Genomic DNA, 25,970 nt, shown 5'->3' with positions numbered 1-25,970 from the left:
CACACAACACAAATAAAACTTTTTGAGGCAGGAAAATAAAACACTTCTGCCAGGATTTCCACACAGCTTTTAGCCCAAAACATTTTGGAAATATTTTATTTCTTCCTCAAACCACTACAGTAAGCTAGCGATCTTTTTTTCCCTAAAAACATTTCCAAAATGTTTCCTTCTTGCTGTGCAGAGATCAGGAAATGTTTTATTTCTCCCACCTGATTTTGAAGCTCTCACTTGTTTCTCTGCTGCCCACCATTTTCTGCTGCTTCAGTAGTGATTTTCCCCTCTTTAAAACTCACTGCCAAAAGCGGGACGGCTGGTCAGCCTAATTTAGCAGCCATGGTAAATAGCCTCTTGGTAGATTTATCCTCCATGGCTTGGTCTGATTGCTTTTTAATCCATTAAAGCTACTAGACATTACTGCTTTTTATAGCAATGAATTCCTTGGGAGTTATATGCAGTGTGCAGAACGTTAAAAATTAGAAAAAAGCACCTATGCTTGAAATGTATCAAACTCCCACAAAAAATTATTTTAAGTTAAGGTTACCAGTTTTTGTAAACCCTCAATACACTTCCCAAAAAGCGCTTCACTCATCAGGAGACAACTTACTAGTGGTCCCCAGCTCAAAAAGTTTCAGCAGTCCTTGACCAGAGCCAGAACCTTCGTGGCTCTGGCCCCTGCTTGGTGAAACTCTCTTTCAAATGAGACTCAGGCCCTGTGAGACCTGATGCAGTTCCGCAGGATTTGCAAGACTGAGATGTTCCGCCGGGCCTTTTGTTCAATACATCAACTTTTATTAATCAGGGTTTTACTGGTGTTTATGTATTATATATTTTAATTGTTAGGAATTTTAATTGGAAGCTGTCCTGAGCCCAATTCATTGGAAAAAGGCAGGGCAAAAACAATCAAACACAAAAAACCAGCTTTTACAGCTGCAAACTTTTATAGCAGCTTCAGGGGCTCCTTTCAGGGAACTTCATTATTTAGTGTAATTCACTTAGCAGATCTCAGAAATGGTCTTTTCGAAATTGAACAGCATCCTTTTCTTTTCACCTTCCTAGGGCACAAGGCCAGAGTCCAACCCACTCTTGCACTGTACATGCATATCCTTACCTTTAAGCATAGTGGCCATTGTTTGCCCTCAGAAATGCCTCACCCATTCTTATCTATGTGAAGTTTTTAATGTTCTACATCTTGGCTACCCACTATTCCATATTAATCACTACATAGGCTTCTTAAACAGCCTACCACAATTTCTCGTCTGCAGCAAACTACAGTGTTGGTATATCAAGTCTGGAGTATGGAAACTAAAGAAGACTCAGCAGTTACCAGGCACACACTGGCTGACACGCCTTAGATACAGATGCTGATTTATACTGAACTGATAAAATGCAAGTTATACCTGTGTTTGTTGTATTGTCGAAGGCTTTCATGGCCGGAATCACTTGGGTGCTGTGTGGTTTCCGGGCTGTATGGCCGTGTTCTAGCAGCATTCTCTCCTGACGTTTCGCCTGCATCTGTGGCTGGCAGATGAGATCCTCTGAAGATGCCAGCCACAGATGCAGGCGAAACGTCAGGAGAGAATGCTGCCATCTCCGAAACCATGTCTCGGAAACTCGAAACACAACTATCTATTTATTTCTGTTAAAATAAATTACAAGGTTCATCCTGCGAAGCATAGTCACTGTATGAAAATTCTAGTTGGGTAGCCAGCTTGTAGCAGTGAAACCTTTTCATTCAGAGGCAGTGTACATCTGAGTATCATGCTGGGAGACATCATCAAGGGATGATAAAAACATAAGATCTTTGCCTATATCCCTATATGCCAGGATTGTTGGTCCTCTGGGGCAACTATTTGACCACTGTGAAACAGGAAGCTGGACTAGATGGACCACTGGTCTTATCCCTCAGGGCTCATTTTATTATTCCAGCATAAGTTTTTGTTCATTAGAACATGAGAAGCATTTAATTCTGACCCATGAAAGCATCTACTGAACAAATTATATCCTTAAAGTGCTACTGACCTCCTGTTCTCTATGGCCCCTTCCACACACGCAAAATAATTCATTTTCAAACCACTTTCACAACTGTTTGCAAGTGGATTTTGCCATTCCGCACAGCTTCAAAGAGCACTGAAAGCAGTTTGAAAGTGCATTATTCTGCATGTGTGGAATGAGCCTATGTGTGGGAGTTTCAATTCCTTCTCTACAGTTTTAGAGAAGTAGATTCTGTCCCATCAGTGTATGGATCATTTTGTTTGACTGTGACGATGGAAAGTGCCATCAAGTCACAGCTGACCCCATGGCTATACCCAGTCCGTCTGCCGCATTGGCTCAAGTCACCCAGCAGGCTTCATACGTTGCCTAACTTCTCTCATATGTCATTTGTATACATACAGTTTGCGGTTCTGCTGTGAGCTTCGCAGTGGGGTCTTCTTGTGTTTTCTTATTTACAAGTGGGGAAGTGCCTTGTTGCTTCACCCAAGCCTAGCTACTATCTTGCCTGCACCCTGCATCCAAGTTGTTTGGGGTTTTTTTAAAGATATTGTAATAGTCTATCACAGCAGCAATAGATCAAAAGATCACTGTGGCACAGTGAGTTCTGAAGAGGGGAAAATATGTAATAACACAGAATCAAACACAAAGGGAATGGACACAATGTGAAGGAGACCACAAGTTAGGTTTTTTTTTTTCAGAGCATCACTAGAACTCTCAACATGTAATTTTGTCCTACTAAGGTAGATGCCAGTTTATGTTGTGATGTGGATCATGGGTGTGGTGCTGGGGAAAGGGAAGTGGTGTTAACTTACCCCATCCACTTAGAAATGTTCTCCTGAGTTACTTTAAGCTTGTGTAAGGAAACAATATGGTTACCCATACTGTCTTTCTGTTTTCTCTACCCAGAGAAGGCATTTTCAACCAGGAAAAAAAACAAGAGGTGGGGGAAATTATCCTACCCTCAACTCCTGTATTGTGATCTAAATCTATATGCTTCCCAAATGTCTTTTTAATAATATGCCTGAAGTTCCACTAATGAAAATCCAGTACAAGGTGTGGTTTGGCCCTCATTGTAACTTCAGCTCATGCATTATGTAATACTCCCTATAAAACTTTTGAACTTAGAGGTTTATTGAATTTTATTTATTTATTTAATCATATTTTTATCCCACCCTTTCCCAGGGGGCTCAGGACGGGTTACAACAAGTTAAAAAACACTATAAAACATTTACATACAACATTAAACATTAAAACTATAAAAACACCTACAACATTCTAGAAACGGTTGATTAATAAACAGTTTGTTGTAAGAATAGATGGTGACTTAAAAGAATCCAAACCATCTCGTACTTGTTCCTCCCTCCTCCCCACTCCCCCGATCCGGAGGCCGAGAGGAGATGTTGGTGGCAGCTGGCTAGCAGGAAAAGGCCTGGTGGAACAACCAGGTTTTACAAGCCCTGCAAAACAAAGATAGTTCCTGCAGGGCTCTAACCTCGGTTGGTAATTTGTTCCACCAGACCGGAGCCAGGGCCGAAAAATCCCTGGGTCATGTTGAAGCCAGCTGGTTATCTCTCGGGCTGGGGACTGACAAAATGTTCCCTCCGATGAGAAGAGAGGCCTTAGAGGGCAATATGGGGAGATGTGGTCTCAAAAATATGCAGGTCCTAAACCATGTAATGCCTTAAAGGTCAATACCAGAACTTTGAAGATGACCCAGAACTCGACTTGCAGCCAGTGGAGATGTTTAAGAATTGGTGTTACATGGTTGGGACTGGCTGCCCCAGTAGACAGCCTTGCGGCTGTGTTCTGAATGAGTTTCAATTTCTGGATCAAAGACAAAGGTAGGCCAGTGTAGAGTGACTTACAATAGTCTATTCTCGAAGTGACCATTGCATAGATTACAATGGCTAGGTCAGGCTTGGAGAGATATGGAGCCAGCTGCTGCGCCTGCTCAGATGAAAAAAGGCAGTTATTTCTAACTGTACCTTAGTCAAATTTTCCATGTTTTATGACTTGTGAGTAATTACAATTACTTGGGAGTAATGCAGCCCAAGTATATGAGACAATTTGAAAAATACCACATTTTAAGGCACTTGTTTAATCTTTGAAACAATTTCGAAATGCAATCCTTTTTGTGGCATTTCATTTAGTTCATAATTATAATCTGTTTGTATACGATAATAATAATACAAAGATTCTACTACTAAGTAGCATTTCCTTGTATCACTGTCCTCACCCTAACCCTGTGATGTAGATTTCTATGAATTCCAGCCCCTAACCATTGGAGTAGCCAAATTAAGTGTGCTATAACAAAACACCTTGCGCAATAAAGGGACAATCCCTAACTGAATGCAATAAGCACAAAAAGGTCAATTTACTATATCAGTGGTGAAGCTACAAGGGGAAAGGGGGTGCGCTGTGCACCGGGTGCATGCCTGGGGCACAGAAAATCACCCCAGGTCCCTCCCCCACCCCCAGGTCCCTCCCCCACCTCCATGGTCAGCCACTTCTTCCTTCCTTAATTTTGTTCCTTTCTTGGGGTCTTAGGTTAAAGGCTCAGCCTGCAGTAAACAGCCTGAGGAATCCAGTTCCCAGGAGACCTTGGGGCTCACAAGGTCTCCCAAAGTATAGTTCCCATCATGCCGTTTTTTCTGTGAACAGGCCTTTTACAGCCCGAAAAAGTTCTAGAAAAAAGGAAAGGAACTAAGGAAAGGGAGAAGAGGGTGCCATGGGCGGGATGGGGCGAGAAAATATAGAATGCTAATCGGCACAGTTTGACCCAGCTATGCCTCTGTACTATATACAGTGATCACCCATCTACAATAGGGGGTTTCCAATCTTTTTAAACCTCTGGGTACATTCAGAATTCAAAATTCTGGCACAGCATGGTGGCCGCAGCAACAAAATGGCTGCCACAGGAAGTATAGTCAGCTACAAAATGATTGCCAGAGCTTAACAGTGTAGATTCTAGAGCTGTGGTGACACCTGCTACAAAAGCAACATTTTTAAAAAAATCTGCACAGTCAATCAGAAGCTTTGCTGGGCTAAAGTCCTATCAGGCCTGGCCCAACCCAACCCCTAAAAACACTTGTAGGGCACCAGAAAACGTTTGGGCAGGTGGTGTGGTCTACAAGCATACTAGTAAATCCAAAGAAAGCTATCAAATAAAGGAGTCAAAAATACATTTAGCAGTTTTTATTTGAGTTATTTGAAAACAGTGGCTTTCAAGTAGGAACTATCCTACAAATTTAATAAACTTTATTTCGACTGAATTATATTCTTATATATAGATTGCATTGAAAATAATTATTAGACAGAATGTTTATAGACTGATCTTTTTCATGTTTTCATCGTTTGCGCATATTTCTACCCAAGAGATAAAGTTAAGCTATTTATTCTGGTAAACCTCTTCTATAAACCAAGCATTTTTCCATACCCTCTTCTCTCCTTTGGTTTTATTTTATTTATTTATTTATTATATTTATAGTTTACCTTTCTCATGGGAGTTCAAGGGAGATTATATACTGTAAGTCAATACAATTAATGGGATGGGACATCTAGTAAACAATGCACTGAGGTTTGGATTTCAGAAATCTGAAATAAAACATAAATATTACCATGCCATGTTAAATGGTTATGTAGACAATAGTACAGTCCATAGTCTCTTTCCCTTTATTAGAGAATTCCCAAACCATTCTGTTATAATATAGCCTTGTAACCTTTGAAAAAATGCCCTCCTGAATAATTCCATTTTGCATAATTTGTGAAATGCCAGTCTTGTGAGACCCTTCCTGACTTTCCATATGCTGGATGCCACAATAGAGAATGCATGTGTATGGGCAGTTGTTGATCCTGTCCATTTACAGGTGGCACCTGCAGAAGGTCTTACTCAGATGAGTGAAGCTATAGTGGGAGAGGTGTTCTGCACATATGAGGGTCAGAGGCCAGGAAGGGCTTTGTATATGATAGCTAATTTCTATTTGAATCTGGTATGTGATGGGCAATCAAAGGAATGCCTGCAGAATGGGAGTAATATTAGTGTTCTGCTAATTCCTTATAACAACTGAACTGTGGCAACCTCAGAGTTGACTTCAAAGGGAGACCAATGTAGAGTGCATTACAATTAGTCTTGTATCAGTGTTCTTGTGGAATGGAACCAGACTAGATTGGCTGAGTCAACAGGCCATCCTCTAGGCTAGACTGAATTGGCAGCAACATCAACTTGCTTCTCTAACAGCAGTGTTCAATTTAGTATAACCCTAAAACTGTTGACCAAGTCAGTGAGGGTCAGCTGAATCTCACTGAAGGTGGGAAACCTGGTTTTTTTCAAGATTCCTGCCTTCCCAGCCAGCATTACTTCAGTCTTTTGGACATTTAGTTTCAATTTTTCAGTCTTAGCCGTTTAAGTATTTACGGCAGTAGGACAGGCAGTGATACAGGATTTCAGTGAATCTTGCATCTCCAGGATATTTGAATAAGGAACTATAGATCTAGGTGTTGTCAGCGTATTGATGACAACCAACTCCCAAGCTGCAGATGATTCATCCTAAGGGCTTTCCATAGAGACTGAATAGAATAGGGCACAGGGCTGCACCATGTGGAGCCCTTGCCACTAAGAGGTCCTGCATCCCAGTGGCATCTAAGGGAGTGGGTAACTGCACCTGGGGACATGAACTGCCCAAGTGGCCCCTCCCCACCTAATTCTTTTTTTTTCCCAACCCATCCCCTCTAAATGCTCCTCCTAAACACCCCCCCCCAACATGCTCCACCCTGCTCCTCGACACTCCTAATAATATGACTGCAATGGCAGCGCCCGGGGCAAGCCACCCCGGATGTCCCTATTGCATCTTTGCCTCTGTCCTGCATTGATAAGTGGTTTCCAAAGGCAACCCTTTGACTCTAGTCTGTGAGGAATGCTTTGAACCAGTCCAGAGCACATCACTTGGTACCTGCTGCTGTATCCAGATCCCTCAACAAAGTGGAATTGTCCTCTGTATCAAAAGTTGCAGATAAGTCCAGTAGGGGTTACAAAGAAGGATGAACTTTGACTATGGTCAGACAGAAGTAATCATTTAAAACTACCAGAGCTGTCTTTGTCCCGTAGCCTGGCCTGAAGCCAAACTGAAAAGAATTCATAATGAGTTATGCAAGAAATGGAGCTGCTCAGTCAGTTTGCTCAGAAAAGGGAGATTAAAGACTGGAGAATATAATTTTTCTTCAGGGCAGGTTTTTGAAGATTTGGACAGATAACTGCCTGAGTGTGGAGGAAAGGTACCCAGAATTAATGATTGATTTTTATGATGGACACCAAGCGCTTGTGATCCTTGTATGATTTTAGAATCCAGAATGTGGAAAGGTCCAGAACACAAGTAGTTGCATTCACATATCCCCAAATCCTGTCAACATTCACCATGATAATTGGATCAAAATGGTTTATAAGCAGACAAAATGATGCATTATACATTTCTTCAGAGTGATCTATTTTACAACCAGCATCTAGATTAGTTTGCATTCATATTTTATAGCAAAAAAACTTTGAAAAAAATATCACAGCCAATAGTCCCTCAAACTATTCTGTGCCTCTGCGCAGGAGTTCTCTACCTCTGTGTAGAACTGAGCCACCTGAAAGAATTTCCCCTGACAAAATGGTGTCTATGCAGCTTACAGGGAATGTTGATTACAGCTATTGCTTGTTTTCCTGAGTCAATCATGACCCAGATTTAGGAGTCAGCAGATGCCAAAATACCTTAAACAACTGTGATATTCATGAATTAGCTGATGCAGTGGTATCTGAGTAAACTTTTCTGCAAAATAGTAATGCAAAAAGCTTTTCCTTACTTGATACAGAAAACCTGACACATTAATAGGTAATAATAAAAAGCAAACAGTGACTTTGTTAGTCACTCCCCAATAACGTAGCCAACTTGGCTGGAATGGACTCGCCCCCAAGAATTTTTTTCAAGACATGGACGCTCCTCCCTGTTATGGCAGGTAATGGGACCTTCAAAATCGCCGAAGTTCATACCTGGAGCCAGGTAAAACATCCTTTTTCCTGGCCTACCGCGCCTCTGCAAGCGTTCTGTGTTTTAAACTGTCATCCTTAGAGATCGTCTCAGTGCAGCCTGTCTGTCTGTGGCTCTGAGGGAGGCTTGGGATGAGGGCTTAGGAACAGTGAGTGGACTGAACCTCCAGATGGGAAGAGGATTCACTCCACTGATGGTATGGACTACAATTCCCATCAGATTGCACCCCTGCCAGCATGGTCAATTGGCCAATGCTGGCAGGCTGGATAGAGGAATCTGTAGTCCATAACTTTATCTTGGAGTGCCAAAGGTTCGCCACCTCACTTGAGAAGCTTAGGAAATGTTCACGCAGATGGGCGAGAGATGAGCAGTTAAAACAGTGGGAATAGGTAATACCTGTTAGGTAAATCACGAGTGGAAGTGAAACACATACACACTTTGCTGTGTGAGACATCAGGTGGGGTTCCCCCCCTCACACGCAGGTAATTTTCACTCTCTGTGCCTCACCCACTGAGAATTGCCACAGCAGCGCGTGGCCGGGCCCCAAGCACTAGTAGTAGGTAATAAAAATTCTGTCTGTGCATTAGTTAGGGTGAAGATTGTTCCAAAGTGAGTAATTAAAGTATGCCCTGCTAAAATGGAACTGGCCATCAATCATTTGCACATACTAATTTATAAAAATATGTTAAAACTGTAAAACAGTTGTTGGTTTGCAGATTTAAACAAACAAAAAATATTTCATTGAAAATCTGCTGGCAAAAAGTACAAAAGTAGAATGATTAGTAAAAAAATTGTACAGGAGACAACAAAATCTGAAGCAATGCTGGTGATTTCAGTGTTTTCAGGTGCCATTTTTAACTGCCTAAAACAAAAGTACTTTTATTCTCATGTTTGTGAAGGAATTCTTGAAATTTTAAATTGGTAAAGATGTAGAAATCCCAAGGAAAGGAAAAAGAACAATGATTCCCTGAGATATGGTGAGCTATATAGAAATAGCCACAGAGCATTTATTTGTTAAAGTCTTAATTTCCATTTCTTATCTTTCTTTTGTTCCCAGGTTCCTTGCTGACCCTGACTTGCCTGTCTTGGCAGACAATCTGTCAGGTCATTGGGAATGTCAGCCCAACAGTCTCACCTCATGAAAATCTTACTTTGGATGCTGACTGGATGGTGCAGATAGAAAACAAATATGGTTTCTACATTGGCCTGGCCCTGGCCATCTTCTCCAGCTTTCTCATTGGTAGCAGTGTCATCCTCAAGAAGAAAGGACTACTGCGGTTAGTGGAGAAAGGAGGCACCCGGGCAGGTATGATTTAATTGTCTGCAGAGGTGGGAATAGAAACTATTTTTGATACAATGGAAATCTGAGTGTTTTGTGGGCCTTTCACATATTATTCAGATTCACTGGGCCAATTCCCATTTCTCCATTAAGCATAAACTCCATCAAGCATACACTCCACAGAGAACTAATAATCCTAATGAGCATGCCTGTGTGATTCACTTTTGATTGTCACATTCACATTTTGATTTCACATTTTCTGATGTTCCCATAAAGTATGTTAACTGTGTACCTAAAAATATAATGACTGATGTAATGAAGAAACAGACATCCCATTTGTTGGAGTACTATTAATACAGACTGAGTTCTGTTCAAGAGGAATTACTTGATGACCTCCAGAAGCTTTTCATCTCTTCTTTTCAATAGCAAGGAAGAGTGGGCAATGGCTCTGTGGTAGAGGGAAATGGGAGCAATTGGGTACATGGTCCTTTGTGACTGTATACCTTTTAAAGAAACAAAAGAGCTCTCTTGTGACCTGGCAACCCTGCATATACAAGAGGTTACTGCAAGCTACGAGTGAAGGATGAGTGTATGGGGGAGGATATATCATGATGTGCGTCTGTTTGCCAGGAAGAGCTAATATATCAGATACTCAAGCACAAGCAAAGGTGTACATACTTTACTTTTTCCAAAGCAGTACTAATCAGACAGTGTACTTGCTACTGTTGGAAATAGTCACTTTCATTTAAAAGCAAAGATTCATAACACTTCAACACTAGTAGTTATGATTTATCTCAGAAATGTACATCATGATAGTTATGATTTATCTCAGAAATGTACATCAACCAAATGTACATCAACCAATCAACACTCTTCTTTTGTCCACTCATTATGTATTATGGTACTGTATAATCATAACACCACTGATATCTGGCTGGATTGAGAGTTCAACTTCCTGCTTACCAAATTTGTTTCCCAGCTTCCTGCTTCCCATAATTGTGTTTCCTGACTGTGCACCTATAGTTTACACAATGGAACCTTGAGATTTTACAATCAAGCCTTCTGCTTATGCTAATGCTTGCTGCAGTAAAAACACATCTCCCATGTTGAAAGACATGTATATAGTAATAAGAGTATTATAATCCACGCATAGAGAAAATATATGCTCTAGAACAACCTCCAAAGGCTTTCAGAAAATATTATCTTCTTAAGAATGGCTTGCACGCAACATTTGTATTCAGAAAGGCACTCGTAATATCCCCACATTTCCTTTCATTTGAGCTGTCCCTTCCAACTCTCCCAAAAGATTGTTCCTTGGGATCTGGGTGGAAGACTTGTTTTTAAATTGGGAGGCTAGAGTGAGATAAGGACAACAGCATGTTTCTTCCCGTAAGTGGAATTGTGCTTGTGGAAGGTGAAGGAGGAGTCAGTTTACCTTGTTGTCCCTTCTCAGTTTGGTCCTCTAACCTACATATCTATTCCTCCTCAAATGCCCTACAACCCTGGGAATAATCTATCCAGGGGTCAGAAAAGGCTGCAAGAATGGAGAAGAATGCTATGTGCAGATGATAAGATACAAGTCTGTTGTATATTGGTGTCGTTGCTTTAAGGACTAGAGGCTCTCTAGAATGGAGAGACTTGAGTCTTGTGATCATAACTGGAAGAGGAGTCAAAGTTACTGAGACCTAGCTATGGTCTAGTTAGTTGGTGTTGTGTTCCATTAAACACAGTTCTTAACCACTTAACCACTGTCTTCAGAACTAATCCTTTCTCTCCATAGAGGCATAACAAAGCCAATGTATTGTGAACAGGGCTCTGTAATTTGAGCAGTAATGGGAAGGGAAAAAATGGTGACATCTGCACTGCTATGTCACTTCTGAGGAAAACCTGGAAGTGGTGTAGGTAGCTTGAGCAATTTCTGGAGCTGCCCTGGATTCCTTTAGGTACTCTATGTCACTTCTGGATTTCCCCCAGAAGTGATATAGTGGCGCAGACAATCTTGCAGCCTCTCCCAACCCTTCAGCCAGTTGCTGGGCATGTTCTGGCAACTGTTGTTGCAAGTAAGCACTTTGTGGCAGTCAGACAAGCTGATCCACATCATCACTACCTTGCACATTTGCTCAGTACTGCCTGTGTCCTAGCTGTGTGAACCAACTTCAGTGAAAAGCATTATGTTGGAGATTACAAATGATGAAATTGTGTCTATGGTTCATTTACACGTGCTATAGTTAAGTAATGGAACATACATGTGTGAATCAACTGCACACTATAGTCCTGTGCAATCTGACTCCTCCCTATTTAGTCAGAGAAGAATCATTGCAACCCAAGCTATACTTGCTGAACTTGTGTGGGTGCTTTGAATCTGCGGGACAAGTTTTTTGCATGCTCATATTATCTGCTCATTTAATCTCAACATCTAGGCTTGTACACCTGAATCGTTACCATGGTGCCTTGGTACCTTCCTCTCTCTTGCATTTTAACATTCTTTTGAGTTTGACAGGCAAGGAGAGGTGGTGATTCCTGTTCTGCTAGTGTAATTGTAATCTGAAACTGTTTCTGTTTCCAGTAAACTTTTTGGAATAGCATCAGGTTTTTGTGTGTAACAGATGATAAATCTTACTCAGCATTCACATTCTTCCTTGTTGTTTTCGGTTCTTCCGTGGACTAAGTCAGATTGTGTATGAACAATAACAGAAATAATCTTGTCATTGTTCTGAAAACAATGATACATGCTCTTGTAAATGAACTGAGATCTTGTCATGCACTAATAAAATCAGTTAGCTACCAGTTATTGAATCAAGAGTCATTCCATGAATATGATTCAGAGTGTGTGTGCATGTATAATATCATCTGGTTTATGTGTACTTTATGAGAATAGCAATGTATTGCTAAATAAATATTACTTTAAAAGTTAGTATATCAGGCATATAAGCAACCTCACAAACAGCATTGATTGCTTTAGAATCTGACTCACCAATGGACATTTGCCAATCTTATAGTGGAGATATTTTGATATGGATTACTTGAATGATCAGTTGATCATTTCTGAAGCGGGTAAAGTCCTTAAGGGAGGGGAAAATTGCACTCTGTCATTGCCACTGGCTTCCCATTGATTGCTTTATGATTATATTCCTCTGCAAGTGTGGACTGATTCCTATTGGGAGAATTGTGGTGGCAATGTAGTAGAAATGTATGTTTACAGTATCTTTACTGCTGCAGGTACATAGGGACCAGTCTTAGCTCTCTGACATATGAATTCATGTTATACCTATATATCTGTTGCATGCAGGCATTAAATTGTTAGTAGAACTGCAACCTATTTATTAACTAAAGTGACATCTTTTTCCTTTGGAATGGAATAATTAATCAATGAAAAGTTTTTGTATGTGGTGCAAATCAATTCTAACACATCTATCTTTTGCAAGATATTGAAAGAAGGATAAGGTTATTTACAGTCAAACAAATAAAAATCTGTAGGATTACCACTTGTTACTCTCTGGTCTTTCCTATGGAAGCTCTTTTCCCCAGGTTCAAATGCTATTGGAAACAGGTTTTTTCCTGATTCCTCCCAGCATCATGTGTCTCCTGTAGTTTCCCTGCCTTTCCTTTGCTCTTACTGTAGCCTGCTTTGCTGCAGTTTAGAGCAAGATTGCAATAAAACTTGGATGGCTGCCTGACCCCATCACTGTGGCAGACATTTCCATTTGAGGGTTTTTTTGTTTTAAATTGGCAATTGACTATCACTATAGTGATATAACACTATAACAAGCTAAGTATCAGATTCCCTGAATTTTCAGTTTTCCATTGCAAATATGTAAGGAAAAAAGCATATATTGACAATGAAAGAGGTTGGACATTTAATGAACCTGTTATACAAATTGCTACAATGTTACATCAATACAACCATATCCACTAGCTGATTTAATTTTTTTAAAAGGCCTAGTGGCCTAGGGGAGAGGGAATGGCCACTGCCAAAGGACTGGGGCACGAAAATCATGGTAAAACATGCCATGTGGAAACTTAATGTTGCCGTGCTGAATCAGCAGTAGTAGCAGCAGCAACAGGAAACCCATACAAGGCTGTCCCTGTGTGGAAACCATCCCTATTTCAGCACCATAGAAATAGAATAAACAAGGGTGTTTAGACCCAGCCCATTAAAATATAATCTTGCTTGTAAACCTATTAAAGCTTTAGTAGATTAATCTATTGACTAAACTAATTGTGTGAAAAAGTGAAGCAACCCTTATTTGCCAATCATCTTGTTGTTCTGGGATTCTGAGGCATCAGTTGCTCTTGAGTCCCTACTATTACTGGGCATCCAGCAGTGAGGCAGCTTGTTTATCCCAGGAGAATACAGCAATGTTTGCTCCTAGATGAGAGAAAAGAGAGATTTCCTCTCACTTGTATGGGCCAAGTGAATTCTCTTGATATATAGTTGTGGTATCTGGTGGTTGACCATGATCAGCAGGCTAGTGGCATAGCAGCAAAATGTTAGATGTTCAGACTGGGTTCCACGTTGTGGCATCTGAACTCTAATTCTGAGACACTTCAAACAACATTTTTAAAAACTGAATCGATTACATTGTTATACACGTTTGCACAATATTTTAAAATATTTTAAAACATGGTGTTGTCAGCATCGCTAAGCCATTGTATGTCCCAGTCAGAGGACAGTCAGTACCAATATGTGACTCTTGCTGCAAAATTGTAGCAGATGCTCACTTCAAAATTGTTGCAGATGCTCACTTCATCATAGATTTATTATATTATTTATTTATTATATTATTATTTATTATATAAGGTCTCATTATCATTAGTCTGAAATGAGTTTACCATGTTTGCCAAGTTGAAATTCATAAGATTAATGGTGGCCTTTGATAAGAAACTTATGGTCTCTGTTGCTTTCCTTTCCATTTGTCAGAAATTGTGTTCATACAGCTTTTCACTTGGCATCCTGTATTTAAAAATAGGATTACTGGATTATGAAATTCTGAGATTGTTTATATGTAAAATGGTGAATAATTTTGACTTCTGAGTTGGGGGGGGGGGGGGGGGGAATACCGTCACAGATATTTAGGATTTAGTGGCATAATGTGTTTTATCCTTTGTGAAGTACAGTAATAGCTTTTCCCCCTTGCAGGTTGCATTTAAGCATTTTTTTCCTCTGGGCAGGAGGGAGGGGAAAGTCATTTCAATTACTCACCTGCCTCACCTCTGTCAACTTTTTAGAAATGAAAATGGGGATATCAAGAGTCAATGGGATGGGCCAACCCCCTCCCCCCTCCAAGCAGGTATCACAAATGTGGAAGTCTTGAAAGGATAGCAGGGTGCCAGGAAGAGGACTCCTGGATCTAGCACAGTGATGGCAAACCTTTTCGAGACCGAGTGCCCAAATTGCAACCCAAAACCCACTTATTTATCGCAAAGTGCCAACGAAGCAATTTAACCTGAATACTGAGGTTTTAATTTAGAAAAAACGGTTGGCTCTAAGGCACGCGTTACTCAGGAGTAAGCTTGGTGAAGCAACCATGCAATGCTTTGAACGGGTGAATCATGACCCTAGGAAGGTTTACTCAGAAGCAAGCCCCATTGCCAGCAACCAAGCTTACTCCCAGGTAAAGGATCACGCTTTAGTTCTTTTCATGAAAATCAGTGCGGTTTAACAGCGCTTAACAGGGTTACCTACACTGCTTCCACAAAACTAGGTCTTAGGTTTAATGCTAATAATCTCCCTGAAATAATTACACTATTCTCACACTGGGGGCCTGGTGGGAAAAGGGGGAGGCATGTGGGGGGAGAGAGAAATGAAACTTTCGCTTTCTGAAACCCAATAACCCCACCACCACCACAAAATAGAAGTAAAAAGGCAGTCAAGGAAGGCAATCCTTAGCAAGAATGCTGAGTGAGGAGTGGGATAACTTCAGGAAAGCTAAATTGGTAGAGCAGTCATCTGATCTGTGGTTTTTCCTTCACATGTCATCTTTCCTTCACAGCACTTGACTTCCCACAAAATGCAATAGGAACAGAAAAACAAAACCAATTCTAGCAAAGACCTTGGTGTGCTTTTAAAAAAAATCCTAAATGCATCTTGGTTCCTCCTCCCTAGGTTGATCTGCCCAGGTGATTGGCTAAGTAAAAACTTCTGGGTCTCTAAAGGCTGCTTCCCTCTGAGGTATATGGGGACAGGATCCATTTGGATCTGTTCCTTATCTTTCTCCTCCCACGTTTTGTTTGTTCCAACTCCTCAAGCAACAGCAGCCAGCTCTGCTCCCAGCCTCCAACAACAGGTCCTGTGAATGCACCTCAAACTGCTCTTGCTTTTTCCTGCCCCTGGCGCTCTGTCACAGCCGAAGTCCTCCCTGCTTCAACCGTGAAAGTGCCTCGCGACATCATGCCCAGCCTAGATGGTGGGGGGGAATGATTCCCCCCACATGACAAACTCTGTGTGCGCGTACCCACAGAGAGGGCTCTGAGTGCCACCTCTGGCATCCGTGCCATAGGTTCGCCATCACTGATCTAGCAGGAAAAGCTTCCTTGACCCAGACTCACTAAGTCAAGGTGGTGACAACTGAGAAATGATAAAATGCTTGGGTTCAAGGAGAAAGGTCACTTCTGGCTGGGACCATCACAGGGGACAGAAGTCTTGCTTGAGGTCTGGGGGAGGAAGCCATCTTGACCATGTTCTACCTCAGGGAGTTGGCACAATTTTCTGTAATATTCTAAGAACCTATGCTATTACGCCATCTGATAGAGTATGTATTACAGAGAGGGACAGAGGAACTGCATTTATCTCTCATTTCTTTAGATTCCCTTGCTCAATCTGGTGCTGTTCTAAAAGTCTGTTTGTAAATATTTTCTTTTTAATAAATATTTTTTAACATTGGATGCTCTGTACCACATAGTCTTCCACTGTCTTGGACACACTCTTTTATGAAAGGGATGCCAGAATGTTACCCCAATTAGGGAACAGGATAGTTAAAGAACTTGACAGGAGACAAGGGATCTTAGGGTAGTTAGTAAGTTTATTAAGGATGATACGGGTTGCAGAAGTACCTGGGAGGGAGACTCAGCTTTGACTTTAAAAACTGCCTCTTTTATAGAAAAACTTCACATGATAAGCCATTTAATTCCCATACATCACAGAATCCCTGGTATCTTAAAATAACATGCAAAAACTTTAATGTTCTTTGGTCTTCCTGTGTCTTACAGATTCATATTACTTTTGGGGAGTCTTTGACAGACCTAAAGAATCTTTGATGTACAGTTGTTTTCCCTTGGTAATTTTCATAAGCACTTGTTACAGATCAATCATCTCTTTACTACAGACACATTAGTACATTCCATCAAACCCAAGGTTAATTGTAAGGAAAACATCATAGCACGTCTTCTCCACTTCATTAAGGCAAGGTTCTCCCAGACGCTTATTGTAACAGCACCCACTCCGCAGCCCCAAAAAGGGAGGGAAGCCTGTTACTGAGGGTGGATATGTGAGTAGCTGAATTTGTTGGCCTAAGGCACTACCTTCAACTCAAGCACACACAGGCCTTTAAACAGAAATCCTGACAGGGGACACTAAACTATAGATATAAAATGCTGCCACCATAAGCTGAAGTAAATGGAACGTGTAGAGAGGCTCTTGAAAGTTTAAAACACAAAAACTGGATTTTATTTAATAAACTTTTCTTCTCAGGATGGTTCAGAGAGGCACATAAGCATTACTTTAGGCACATACTTCTTAGATGTTACAGACCAGTTTTCTTCTTCTTAGTTATTACAGGTTTCAGTTTCAGAAGACTTATTCACCCTCGGGTGCCTCTTGAGGGAAAACTTTCCACCCACAGTCAAGCCCACTCCTAGTTCACCTGCCCTTTATCATAAAAGGGAATGGTCACTGACTTTAGGAGGGCCGCACGTGAAGTTTCTCTAATTCAGAGAACCAGACTGTATAACAACCACTGCTCCTCCCTGACAGTCTGAGATTACTTAGAGGAATCTGGCCACCTAGCCTTCCTCTCTATGTCTCTCACTGGCCTCACTGCCACTAGACATGATCTCCAGACTGAAGGGTTTGTTTTGCTGATAAGGTCTGACTGACCACCTGCCCAGAACTGCGATCCTCTGTCTGCCAGTTCAAGAGCTCAGTTCCCAAAAATCAAACAAGCACATGGCCAGCAACAAAGGAGGGTTTGTTCCTTTAAAGGCTCGTTAGCCCTCCCACTACCGGTGACATTTTGCCCTGGCCTAACATGGCCAGGGCCCTGTTTTCGCCCTCACCTGGGCAGCAACAGCCGTCTCAGCTCCATATACCTACCCCGAGTGGCAACCGCAGCCTGTGGGTGATTCACAGCTGTCTTTGTTCTCTCACCTTCTGACAGGTGGTTCCCTGTATTTATAGTTCCTAGCTTCCCCTACCTGTGGCTCTAGGCCAGTGGTGGCAAACCTTTGGCACTCCAGATGTTATGGACTACAATTCCCATCAGCCCCTGCCAGCATGGTCAATTGGCAGGGGCTGATGGGAATTGTAGTCCATAACATCTGGAGTGCCAAAGGTTCGCCACCACGGCTCTAGGCTAACTGCGTCTTCGCCAGCCAATCAGGAGGTGTCTACATTTACATTAAGTGCTGCTAAGGCCAGCTTTTCTGCACCTTCTAAAAATTAACCCTTTTACCTGGGCCTAATCCGTCACACTTATCAATCTTTAACATTGTTTCAAGGTTCCAGTCTTTCAAGGTTTCATTGTTTCAAGGTTCCAGGTGTAGCTGGGCCATACTAGGCCTGATGCTCACTCTGCGTTTTCTGCCCCTCCTCCATGGAGCCCTCCTTCCCCCCACACACACTTACTTTAGTTCAGCCTGAAAGTGCAGGCTGGAAAAAGCGGCCTGTTCACTTGAGGCTGAAAATGGCCTGGTGGGAACTACACTTCCCAATCTAGAGCTGGCAACCCTACCTCCTGCTTACCCACTGATGGCAAGGGGGACCTGGTAATCCTACAAGCAGCTGGTGAGGAGGGGTTAGAATGATTTCCTTTACATGTTCAGAGGGCCACATATGATGAAGTGCCAAAAAATATTATCTGCAGCTGACTTGCAGTTCAATCCTTAACTGTTGAAAATTCATTCAAGTTAATGGCCTTAGAAGGATGTAGTTCTATGGACTTCCTTTTCAACCAGATTATTCTTTGTTTTCACCCTTTGTACTCCCCATCCAAGTTGTATGTACATTTGTTATAACTAATAATTATTATTACCCACAAATAAGGTTGAAAGTATGCATCACATTTTTAGTTTCTTTTCAACAAGTCACTTGACTTATTTTATCCTCTAGTCTCTAAGCATGTATGTGTTCTTCTGTTTCTTTCTTAGGGGATGGAGGCCATGGATACCTAAAAGATTGGTTGTGGTGGGCTGGTTTGCTCACCAGTAAGTATGATTATTCTCACTATCCTGGATTTGTACCTGCTATAATTCTTAAACTCAATGATAAACATTAGAACCCTCCAAGTTTCCTTTTGAGCTAGAGGATATTTAATCTGTTACAGCTGTATACGTGGAAACTAGATAGAATCTTCTAAATGGTATCTTTGCAGTGTCTATGATATGGACAACTGTTTTCTGTGATGGTATGGAAAGAGTCTTCACAGAGTCCTCATAGCAAATAAGACCATTGCAGTGTTGCTCTGAGTCAGTTTGATTCTTAGTTACACACATTTTCCTCTCTTCAGAACTCACTTCGCTCTCTGATCAGATAATCCCTATGGTTTCCCAAACCTGTTAAAAGGCAACTTTTTCTCTCACTTCACAAGGAAAGGGAAGGAGATCACAGTGCATTAATCTTTTGGTGGGTTTTTTGTTTTGCATTTTCTTACCTTTCTGTGCTCACATAACAGCAGTTTCTTCTAGTCATTTCAAAACAATCAGACTTTTAAAAAATCATTGCTGAAGATCTATTGGTGGAGTGATAGATCCTTGAAATCAATATGGATTTACATGGTCTAGCAAAGTTACACTGGACCAAAATGACATGCACACACATACACAAAAGTCAGCAGGCAACCCCAAATGGAGGTTGCACAGAGAGAACAAGGAAATGGTGAGCAGGCAAAATGGTGGCTCAGCTTGGCTAAGGACACTTCACAGGTGGAGAATCCCTGTGTAAACAAAAAATCTCAGGAAAAATCCACTGTGAGGCAAATAGTTGTGGGGTAAGTAGTGCATGCATAAATGACCAAAGTGTTATACTGCTCAGTAAAGATACCTGCTTATCAGAGACAGTGATAAGCCATGACATCACTGAGATCCAATTCAAGGATATTTGTGCGTTTCTTTTCAGGGGGAGGTCATTTGTTCTTACCTGCCATATGATTGACAGCTTTAAATAAATAAATAAATAATGGGCACAGAACCCCCGTCCACTTGGTTATGGTTACTGGGTTTCCATTCTCTTTTGAAATGGATTGCTATTGAATGGAAACAAAATAGTACCTGTGAACAATAATGTCATACTAATTATATTTTTTGTTTATCCTTTGTTCAGTGGGTGGAGGAGAAGCTGCCAACTTTGCTGCATATGCCTTTGCACCTGCAACCATTGTTACTCCTCTTGGAGCACTGAGTGTGCTCATAAGGTGATTTCCTCTCATTCTATCATCTCCTCCAATATTTACTTTGGTTCCTAAAGCTTCAGGTGTTACTAGTGTGATTTTTCCATGCAGGTGGAAAAATAGCTCGATAACATTCTCCTGCTCAATAGAAAGTCAGGTATTTGCAGAGAGCTGAGCATTTTTCTCATAGCAGAAACTCACCCTTAATAGTTTACATTGTGTGAATTACAATCCAGTATTTATTCTACATTCCTCCACTTGCAGCTAATGATAGCTTTTTTCTCATTGGGTGATTGATGTCTTCATCAAATTACACCAGTTCATTTTATACTAGAATTTATTTGGATGTTGAAGCCTTTAGTTCTCTCAGAAGACACAATTCCATGTGGTTGATACCAAGTGGCAGTATCCAACTACTGAGTATACCATTTAAATCTCTGTTTCTGAAAAGGGCTTTCCAAAGTTTTATAGATCTGTTATTAGTGCACTTTTTCCATCTTCTCTAAGTGATCATTTTGATTTCTTTTTACATAGTTCCATTTTGTCTTCATACCTGCTTGGAGAGAGGCTCAATCTGTTGGGGAAACTAGGTTGCATGCTGAGTATTGTGGGCAGTACAGTTCTTGTGATTCATGCTCCTGAGGAAGAGGAAGTCACCACTCTGGACGAAATGTCCTCTAAACTGAAAGAGCCAGGTAAGTACCAGGCATGGTGGTAGCCAGGATTACAAGTGTCACAGTTCAGCTGGCAATATAACTTATTAGAGGCCCAGTTGAAATATGATAATGACTGTAATGTTGAAGCTGTCAGAAACTGCTGCTGTGTGGATGGATCTTAAAAATGTGGCTACCATCATATCCAGTGGTGGGATCCAAAAATGTTAATAACAGGTTCCGATGGTGTTGGGATTCAAACAGTGGCGCCGCCGCACACACGCACCTCCAGCCCCTATTGGGCAGGGAGGTTGCTTTAGTAACCCCTTCTCGGCTCTCAGAAAAAAATAGTAACCACTTCTAGAGAAGTGGTGAAAATTGGTTGGATCCCACCTCTGATCATATCTCTAAAAACTGATAAAATCAGCAGATGGAAGAAGAGTTGGTTTCTTTACCATGGTTTTCTCAACCAAAGGGAATCTCAAACCTTCCTTCCCCCCTACACAGGCACCTTATGAGGTAGGTGGACTGAAAGAGTTTTAAGAGAACTGTGACTAGCCCAGGGGCATCCAGCAGGCATCATGTGGAGGAGCAGGGAATCAAATCCAGATTTTCAAATTAGAGTAAACTGCACTTATTTATTTATTAGATTTTTATACTGCCCTATCCCCGAGGGATAACCACTACACTCCACACTCACACTTCTAAAAGTCACAAATACCTTTAAAAGGCTGTAGTACCCCTTATCAAACTTATTTTTGGAATCCCAGGAGTTTAAATAGCAGTTTGAGAATTCTGAGTGGGGAAGCAGCTTCTGACAATCTGGCTGGAAAAATATAGTTGCAAGAACAGAGCCTGCACACGTGGCTCTCCTTGGCTCCTCCCTTGGCAATGAGTATTTTTTGTTTTTCCAGCCCTCTTGGCAAGCTTAAGTTTACATAGTTCAATTCTCAGGGTAGAATAACCCCATGTTCTGTTCCTACTGATTTATTTAAGTCTTCATGTTACTGTGCATTGGCCCTAGGTCCACTTGACATATTCTGTATCTATAGCAGACGTGAATTTCATTTTGTGGGGTTTTTTTTCACAAATTGTAATTTTCACCCCCTCTGCAGGTTTCCTTGTTTATGCAGGCATTCTGTTGGTGATCTGCCTAATTCTGATTTTCTTTGTGGCACCCCGTTATGGCCAAACCAATATTCTCGTCTACCTCACCATCTGTTCTGTGATTGGGGCATTCTCAGTATCTTCAGTCAAAGGACTGGGTATTGCCATTAAGGGTTTTTTTGCTCACCGGCCTGTTTTGCAAAACCCACTGACCTGGATCCTTGTCCTTACTTTAGTGGCTTCCATCACTACCCAAATCAACTACCTCAATAAAGCTCTGGACATTTTCAATACCTCCATGGTTTTCCCCATCTACTATGTGCTATTTACCACCATAGTCATCACTACTTCAGTTATTCTCTTTAAGGAATGGGTCACCATGTCTGTGACAGACATTATTGGGACAGTATGTGGATTCCTCACCATTATTTTAGGAGTATTTTTACTTCATGTTTTTAAAGATGTGCATCTCAATTTGAGGACCCTACCACAACTACTTCAGAATACTGACCAGGCTCAAGTAATCAAGGATGACAAAAATATTCTAATAGAACTTGATCATTCTGGTACCCCAGTTGACAACAAACCCAAAGTATTTATGATATATAGCTGAAACCCAAAATAATTAATCCTCTTAACTTCAGAGATGTGGTCTAGACTGCAAGAATTTGCTTTAAATTCAGTTTTTTGTATCTTTTGGGAAAGATGACCTCTTTGAACACAAAGAATAAGTGCCTTCACTATCTTTCTGCTTAATGATCCATTTGTTCTTTTCGCTTTGGCATTCTACTGCACATTCTTGTCTCTGTAAAGAATTGTCACTGATGACTTTATTATGCATGTTCAAAACCAGCAGACAGATCTTTACTAATACTTCGAAGAAATTTGGTTTCTGGCCCAACAGCTGAAGCTGCTACTATAGTCCTGTACAAGATATCTAAAAATATGCAGCCCATAAATTGCCACCTCAAGTGCATAAGAGACGAAGTAGTTGAAGAAATTATGTTTTTCCGAGATCATCTAAACTCAAAAGTGTTCCTAACAGCATGAAAAAAAATGTTCTGCAGGCAGTATCTGGACTGTATTAGACCAAGGAGATTATTACATTTTGAACTCCATGATGCCTCAACAACAGCTATTATGACCTCCACTGAAAGTGTTATGAAAAGATATGCTACTTCTTTTACTAAAACTGTGTTAAAGACTATGCTGCTGTGTCAGAGGTTAGCTTTATTTTACCTCATATGAGGAAAAATTCAGTCATGATGTGATCCTTTGTTCTCTGAAGTAATTCAGTCCCAGGAGGACTAGACCATGCATATGTTTTCTTCCTGTATATATTTTACAAGTTACTACCTTGCATGTAACCACTTATACAACCACATAAGTCCTTTTGGGTTTCCATCACTGTAAATAGTATTTGCTTACATTTCTGGAGTTAGAACATTAATTGTGCCATTTGACACTACTCTGATTGATACTGGAGCCTTAATTTTCCAGTACCAATGAATAGCAAGAAGTTAATTTTAACATTATCCTGATTTCTGATTTCTTGACTCACAAAGCCTGTGTGATAACAACTTGTGGAAAATATATTCAAAAGATATGTCGTATCTCCATAAATACGTTTCTGAGGAGACAAAATATTCTCTGCAGTTGTTAGGACTGACAAGTAGATTTTATGCCTAACAAACTGGCACAGTGGTTTTGTAACTCAGCCCCAGGAAGAACTCAGAAATCTGTTTGCCAAGTGGCAGCTTACTATATTGTACAGACAAGCATCGGAAGAGATGCATGGCAGTGTTCTGCAGAGTAGAAATTGAAGTGTAGAAAAAGCACATTTGTGCTTTTCTGGTCAACAGCAAACACATGGTGAAATATTTCTTGCTGCATATTCAGGTGCTAGTCAGCTATTCCCAGTGTCCCATGGTCAAGTGCCTACTGCCATAAAATACTGGTTAGATTTCATCCTTTGGGTGCCCCAGTGACATCCTCCTTATGATGTACAGAATAATATGAGTACATGAGTTCCCCTGACTGTGAGAGCAGGAGTCAGCATTTGAGGAACATCACTCAGAACATGGATTCCTCCCAGGTGATTCTGAGTTTGCTGTGTTACTTGGTGGCCTGGGATTGAGGAGCATTGCTGCAGCACCTTAAGACCTGTTCTCTGAATATTACCCAAGGGATCTCAACAAAGTACCAAGAAAGCACTGGCAACCCTGTCTGGGGATTATGTTCTGCTTCATTTAAATGAGGTGGCTAACCCTTAAATATGCAAGACAGCCTGTCTTCAGCAGAGGAATGGGAGCAGGGAGGGGAAATATACCTCCTAAAGTTTAAAAAAAACCCTTTATTTTCTTTAGATGCTTGTGATAGTTCGAATCCCAGATATGATCATAACCATGTAAGCTGGGATTAAAACTGTTTGAGCATGTGGTGTTTAGAGTGTGATGACAAACAAATTACTGCTTAGCATTTTTCCCATGACTGCTTATCATTTTTCCTTTGTCAATTAAATATTTCCTTAGCCAAGAAACTGACCAAGATGACCAAGAAATTATAAAAAATCATGTATTTTAACTGCACTGCTTGTGAGAAATCATATCAGATTGATAAAGCTGCTTTACAAGTTGTACTTTTCACAACCATGAGACCACTGAGCCATGCATGAGATTTGCTTGATTGTGATTTCCAGATTTTTGAAAACATGGAGCTATTTTTTTAAACCTTCTGCTTCCTGAAAGTCCCCAAAGCTGATAGAACATTCACAAACTAGCTGATATGCTGAATTTTTGGAGCAACATCAAACGAAATAGTTTTGAACAAAGGACCCCTAGTTCACAGAGAAGAGGTTGTTCTGCTCCCAAGACACTGGCTGCTCACCCCATCCCTGCAGTACAACTGCAGTGGCAGACAAGAAGTAGAGGCTTTTGAAAATAACGGTGTCTCTGTTCAGTTCAGTTTTGCCACAAAGCTGCTCTGGAAAACAACTTCAGTAAAAGGAGAGGGGAAAGTGTTTTGTGAAGCCAAAACAGCTGGATATAACTGGGCTCTGCAGCCTTCTACCCGATGCTGCTTTTGCAGCTGCTGTCCAAGTAGAACCCCTGCCAAGTGTGCCCATCTTCTCATGTTGCCAGCTTTTCAGAGGATGATATTTTCCCTTCTTGTCCTTTTATTTATTTATTTTTTACACAGAAAGCAACTTGTGGCACATGTAGATGGTCCTGGCTATTGCTGCGTTTAATGCCTTCATTGGTGTAAAATTGCTCGCCCTGTCCCAATTTCTCTGTGTGTAACCTACTAACCGTCTACTCTGCCCTTACCTTTGAACATCATTTCCAGTGGAAATGGAAACTTTCATGTCTGTTAGCTATTGATTTTATAATTTATGGTATGTATATATTGGCATCAGTCATGAGCAGTTTGCATTTCTAAATACTACTAAATCAAGATCCTTGGAGGCCCTGTGTTGGAATAGATGATGCTAGATACCCACTTAGGGAAGTTTCCATCTGATGATGTAATCAGGCAAGTCATTTTCTTTGAGATTGCTGGCAAGTGGGACTAACTCATTGCTTTATATCACTAATATGATTTTGAGGCATTGCAGCTGCCTACAGAATTACTCTGGTTGTGTTTCCCATTAGCCAATGTACAGTGCTTGCTTTGGTACACAGGAGCAAGAGAAGCAACTAAAATTGATGTCAACAAAAGAGGATGTTCACACACAGCTTTGCCCTGTGTGAAAGTTATAGAACTGTGTTTTAATCTCTGCTTCAGGTTATCAATGCAAAGATATGTTTTTTGTCAAAAGGTTAAGGCTGGAGCTCTATGAAAATGTAAAATATATGTGAATTCTACACGGTGGTAGTAGCAATTGAGACTTTTACTTTGCAATACAAATTGGGGGAGGCTGAAGTTGCACTGGAAGCAGTGGAGGGGTTGTGCCTGAGCCACCAGCACTGCACAAAGTGGCATGGACATGGGTGCAGAGGGATTTATTTTGGCAGCAGGGCATTAGGCGCCAGGCCACAGACATTTCCCCCTACACTGTTGCTTCTGCACCACAGGAGGTTGCAACAGCATGGAGGGGACATCCCCAGGGGATCCCAAAGGACTTTCAGACTGGGAATATCCCCCTTCAGCTGCACAAAGGATGGCATAAGTCATATCCCATTATGGGCTGTCCCGGGAGAGAAAGGAGTTTCTCTTTTCTCCCCTTGGAAAGTCCATAGGTTGTCAGAACATGTGTTTAGATGGCAAAATCTAGATGACAGGTGGACACTCCCTCCAGCAGGTGCCGTGTGCATAA

The 25,970-nt window shown here is 41.1% G+C and overlaps 1 protein-coding gene across 1 annotated transcript in view; it reads left to right on the top strand.

Annotated features, from left to right (window-relative positions):
• The window catches only part of LOC125430248 (magnesium transporter NIPA2-like), a 35,900-nt gene extending 9,930 nt beyond the window's left edge, over positions 1-25,970 (top strand). The window contains exons 2-6 of the mRNA XM_048492122.1: positions 9,073-9,321; positions 18,658-18,714; positions 19,829-19,919; positions 20,430-20,590; positions 21,664-25,970. Of these exons, the coding sequence (XP_048348079.1) occupies positions 9,073-9,321; positions 18,658-18,714; positions 19,829-19,919; positions 20,430-20,590; positions 21,664-22,268 (1,163 nt within the window). The 3' untranslated portion in view covers positions 22,269-25,970. The remainder of the gene's footprint in view (positions 1-9,072; positions 9,322-18,657; positions 18,715-19,828; positions 19,920-20,429; positions 20,591-21,663) is intronic.

The sequence above is a fragment of the Sphaerodactylus townsendi genome, linkage group LG03 (genome assembly GCF_021028975.2).
Source record: "Sphaerodactylus townsendi isolate TG3544 linkage group LG03, MPM_Stown_v2.3, whole genome shotgun sequence".
Taxonomy (NCBI): domain Eukaryota; kingdom Metazoa; phylum Chordata; class Lepidosauria; order Squamata; family Sphaerodactylidae; genus Sphaerodactylus; species Sphaerodactylus townsendi.
This window is presented reverse-complemented; position numbering and strand designations above follow the sequence as displayed.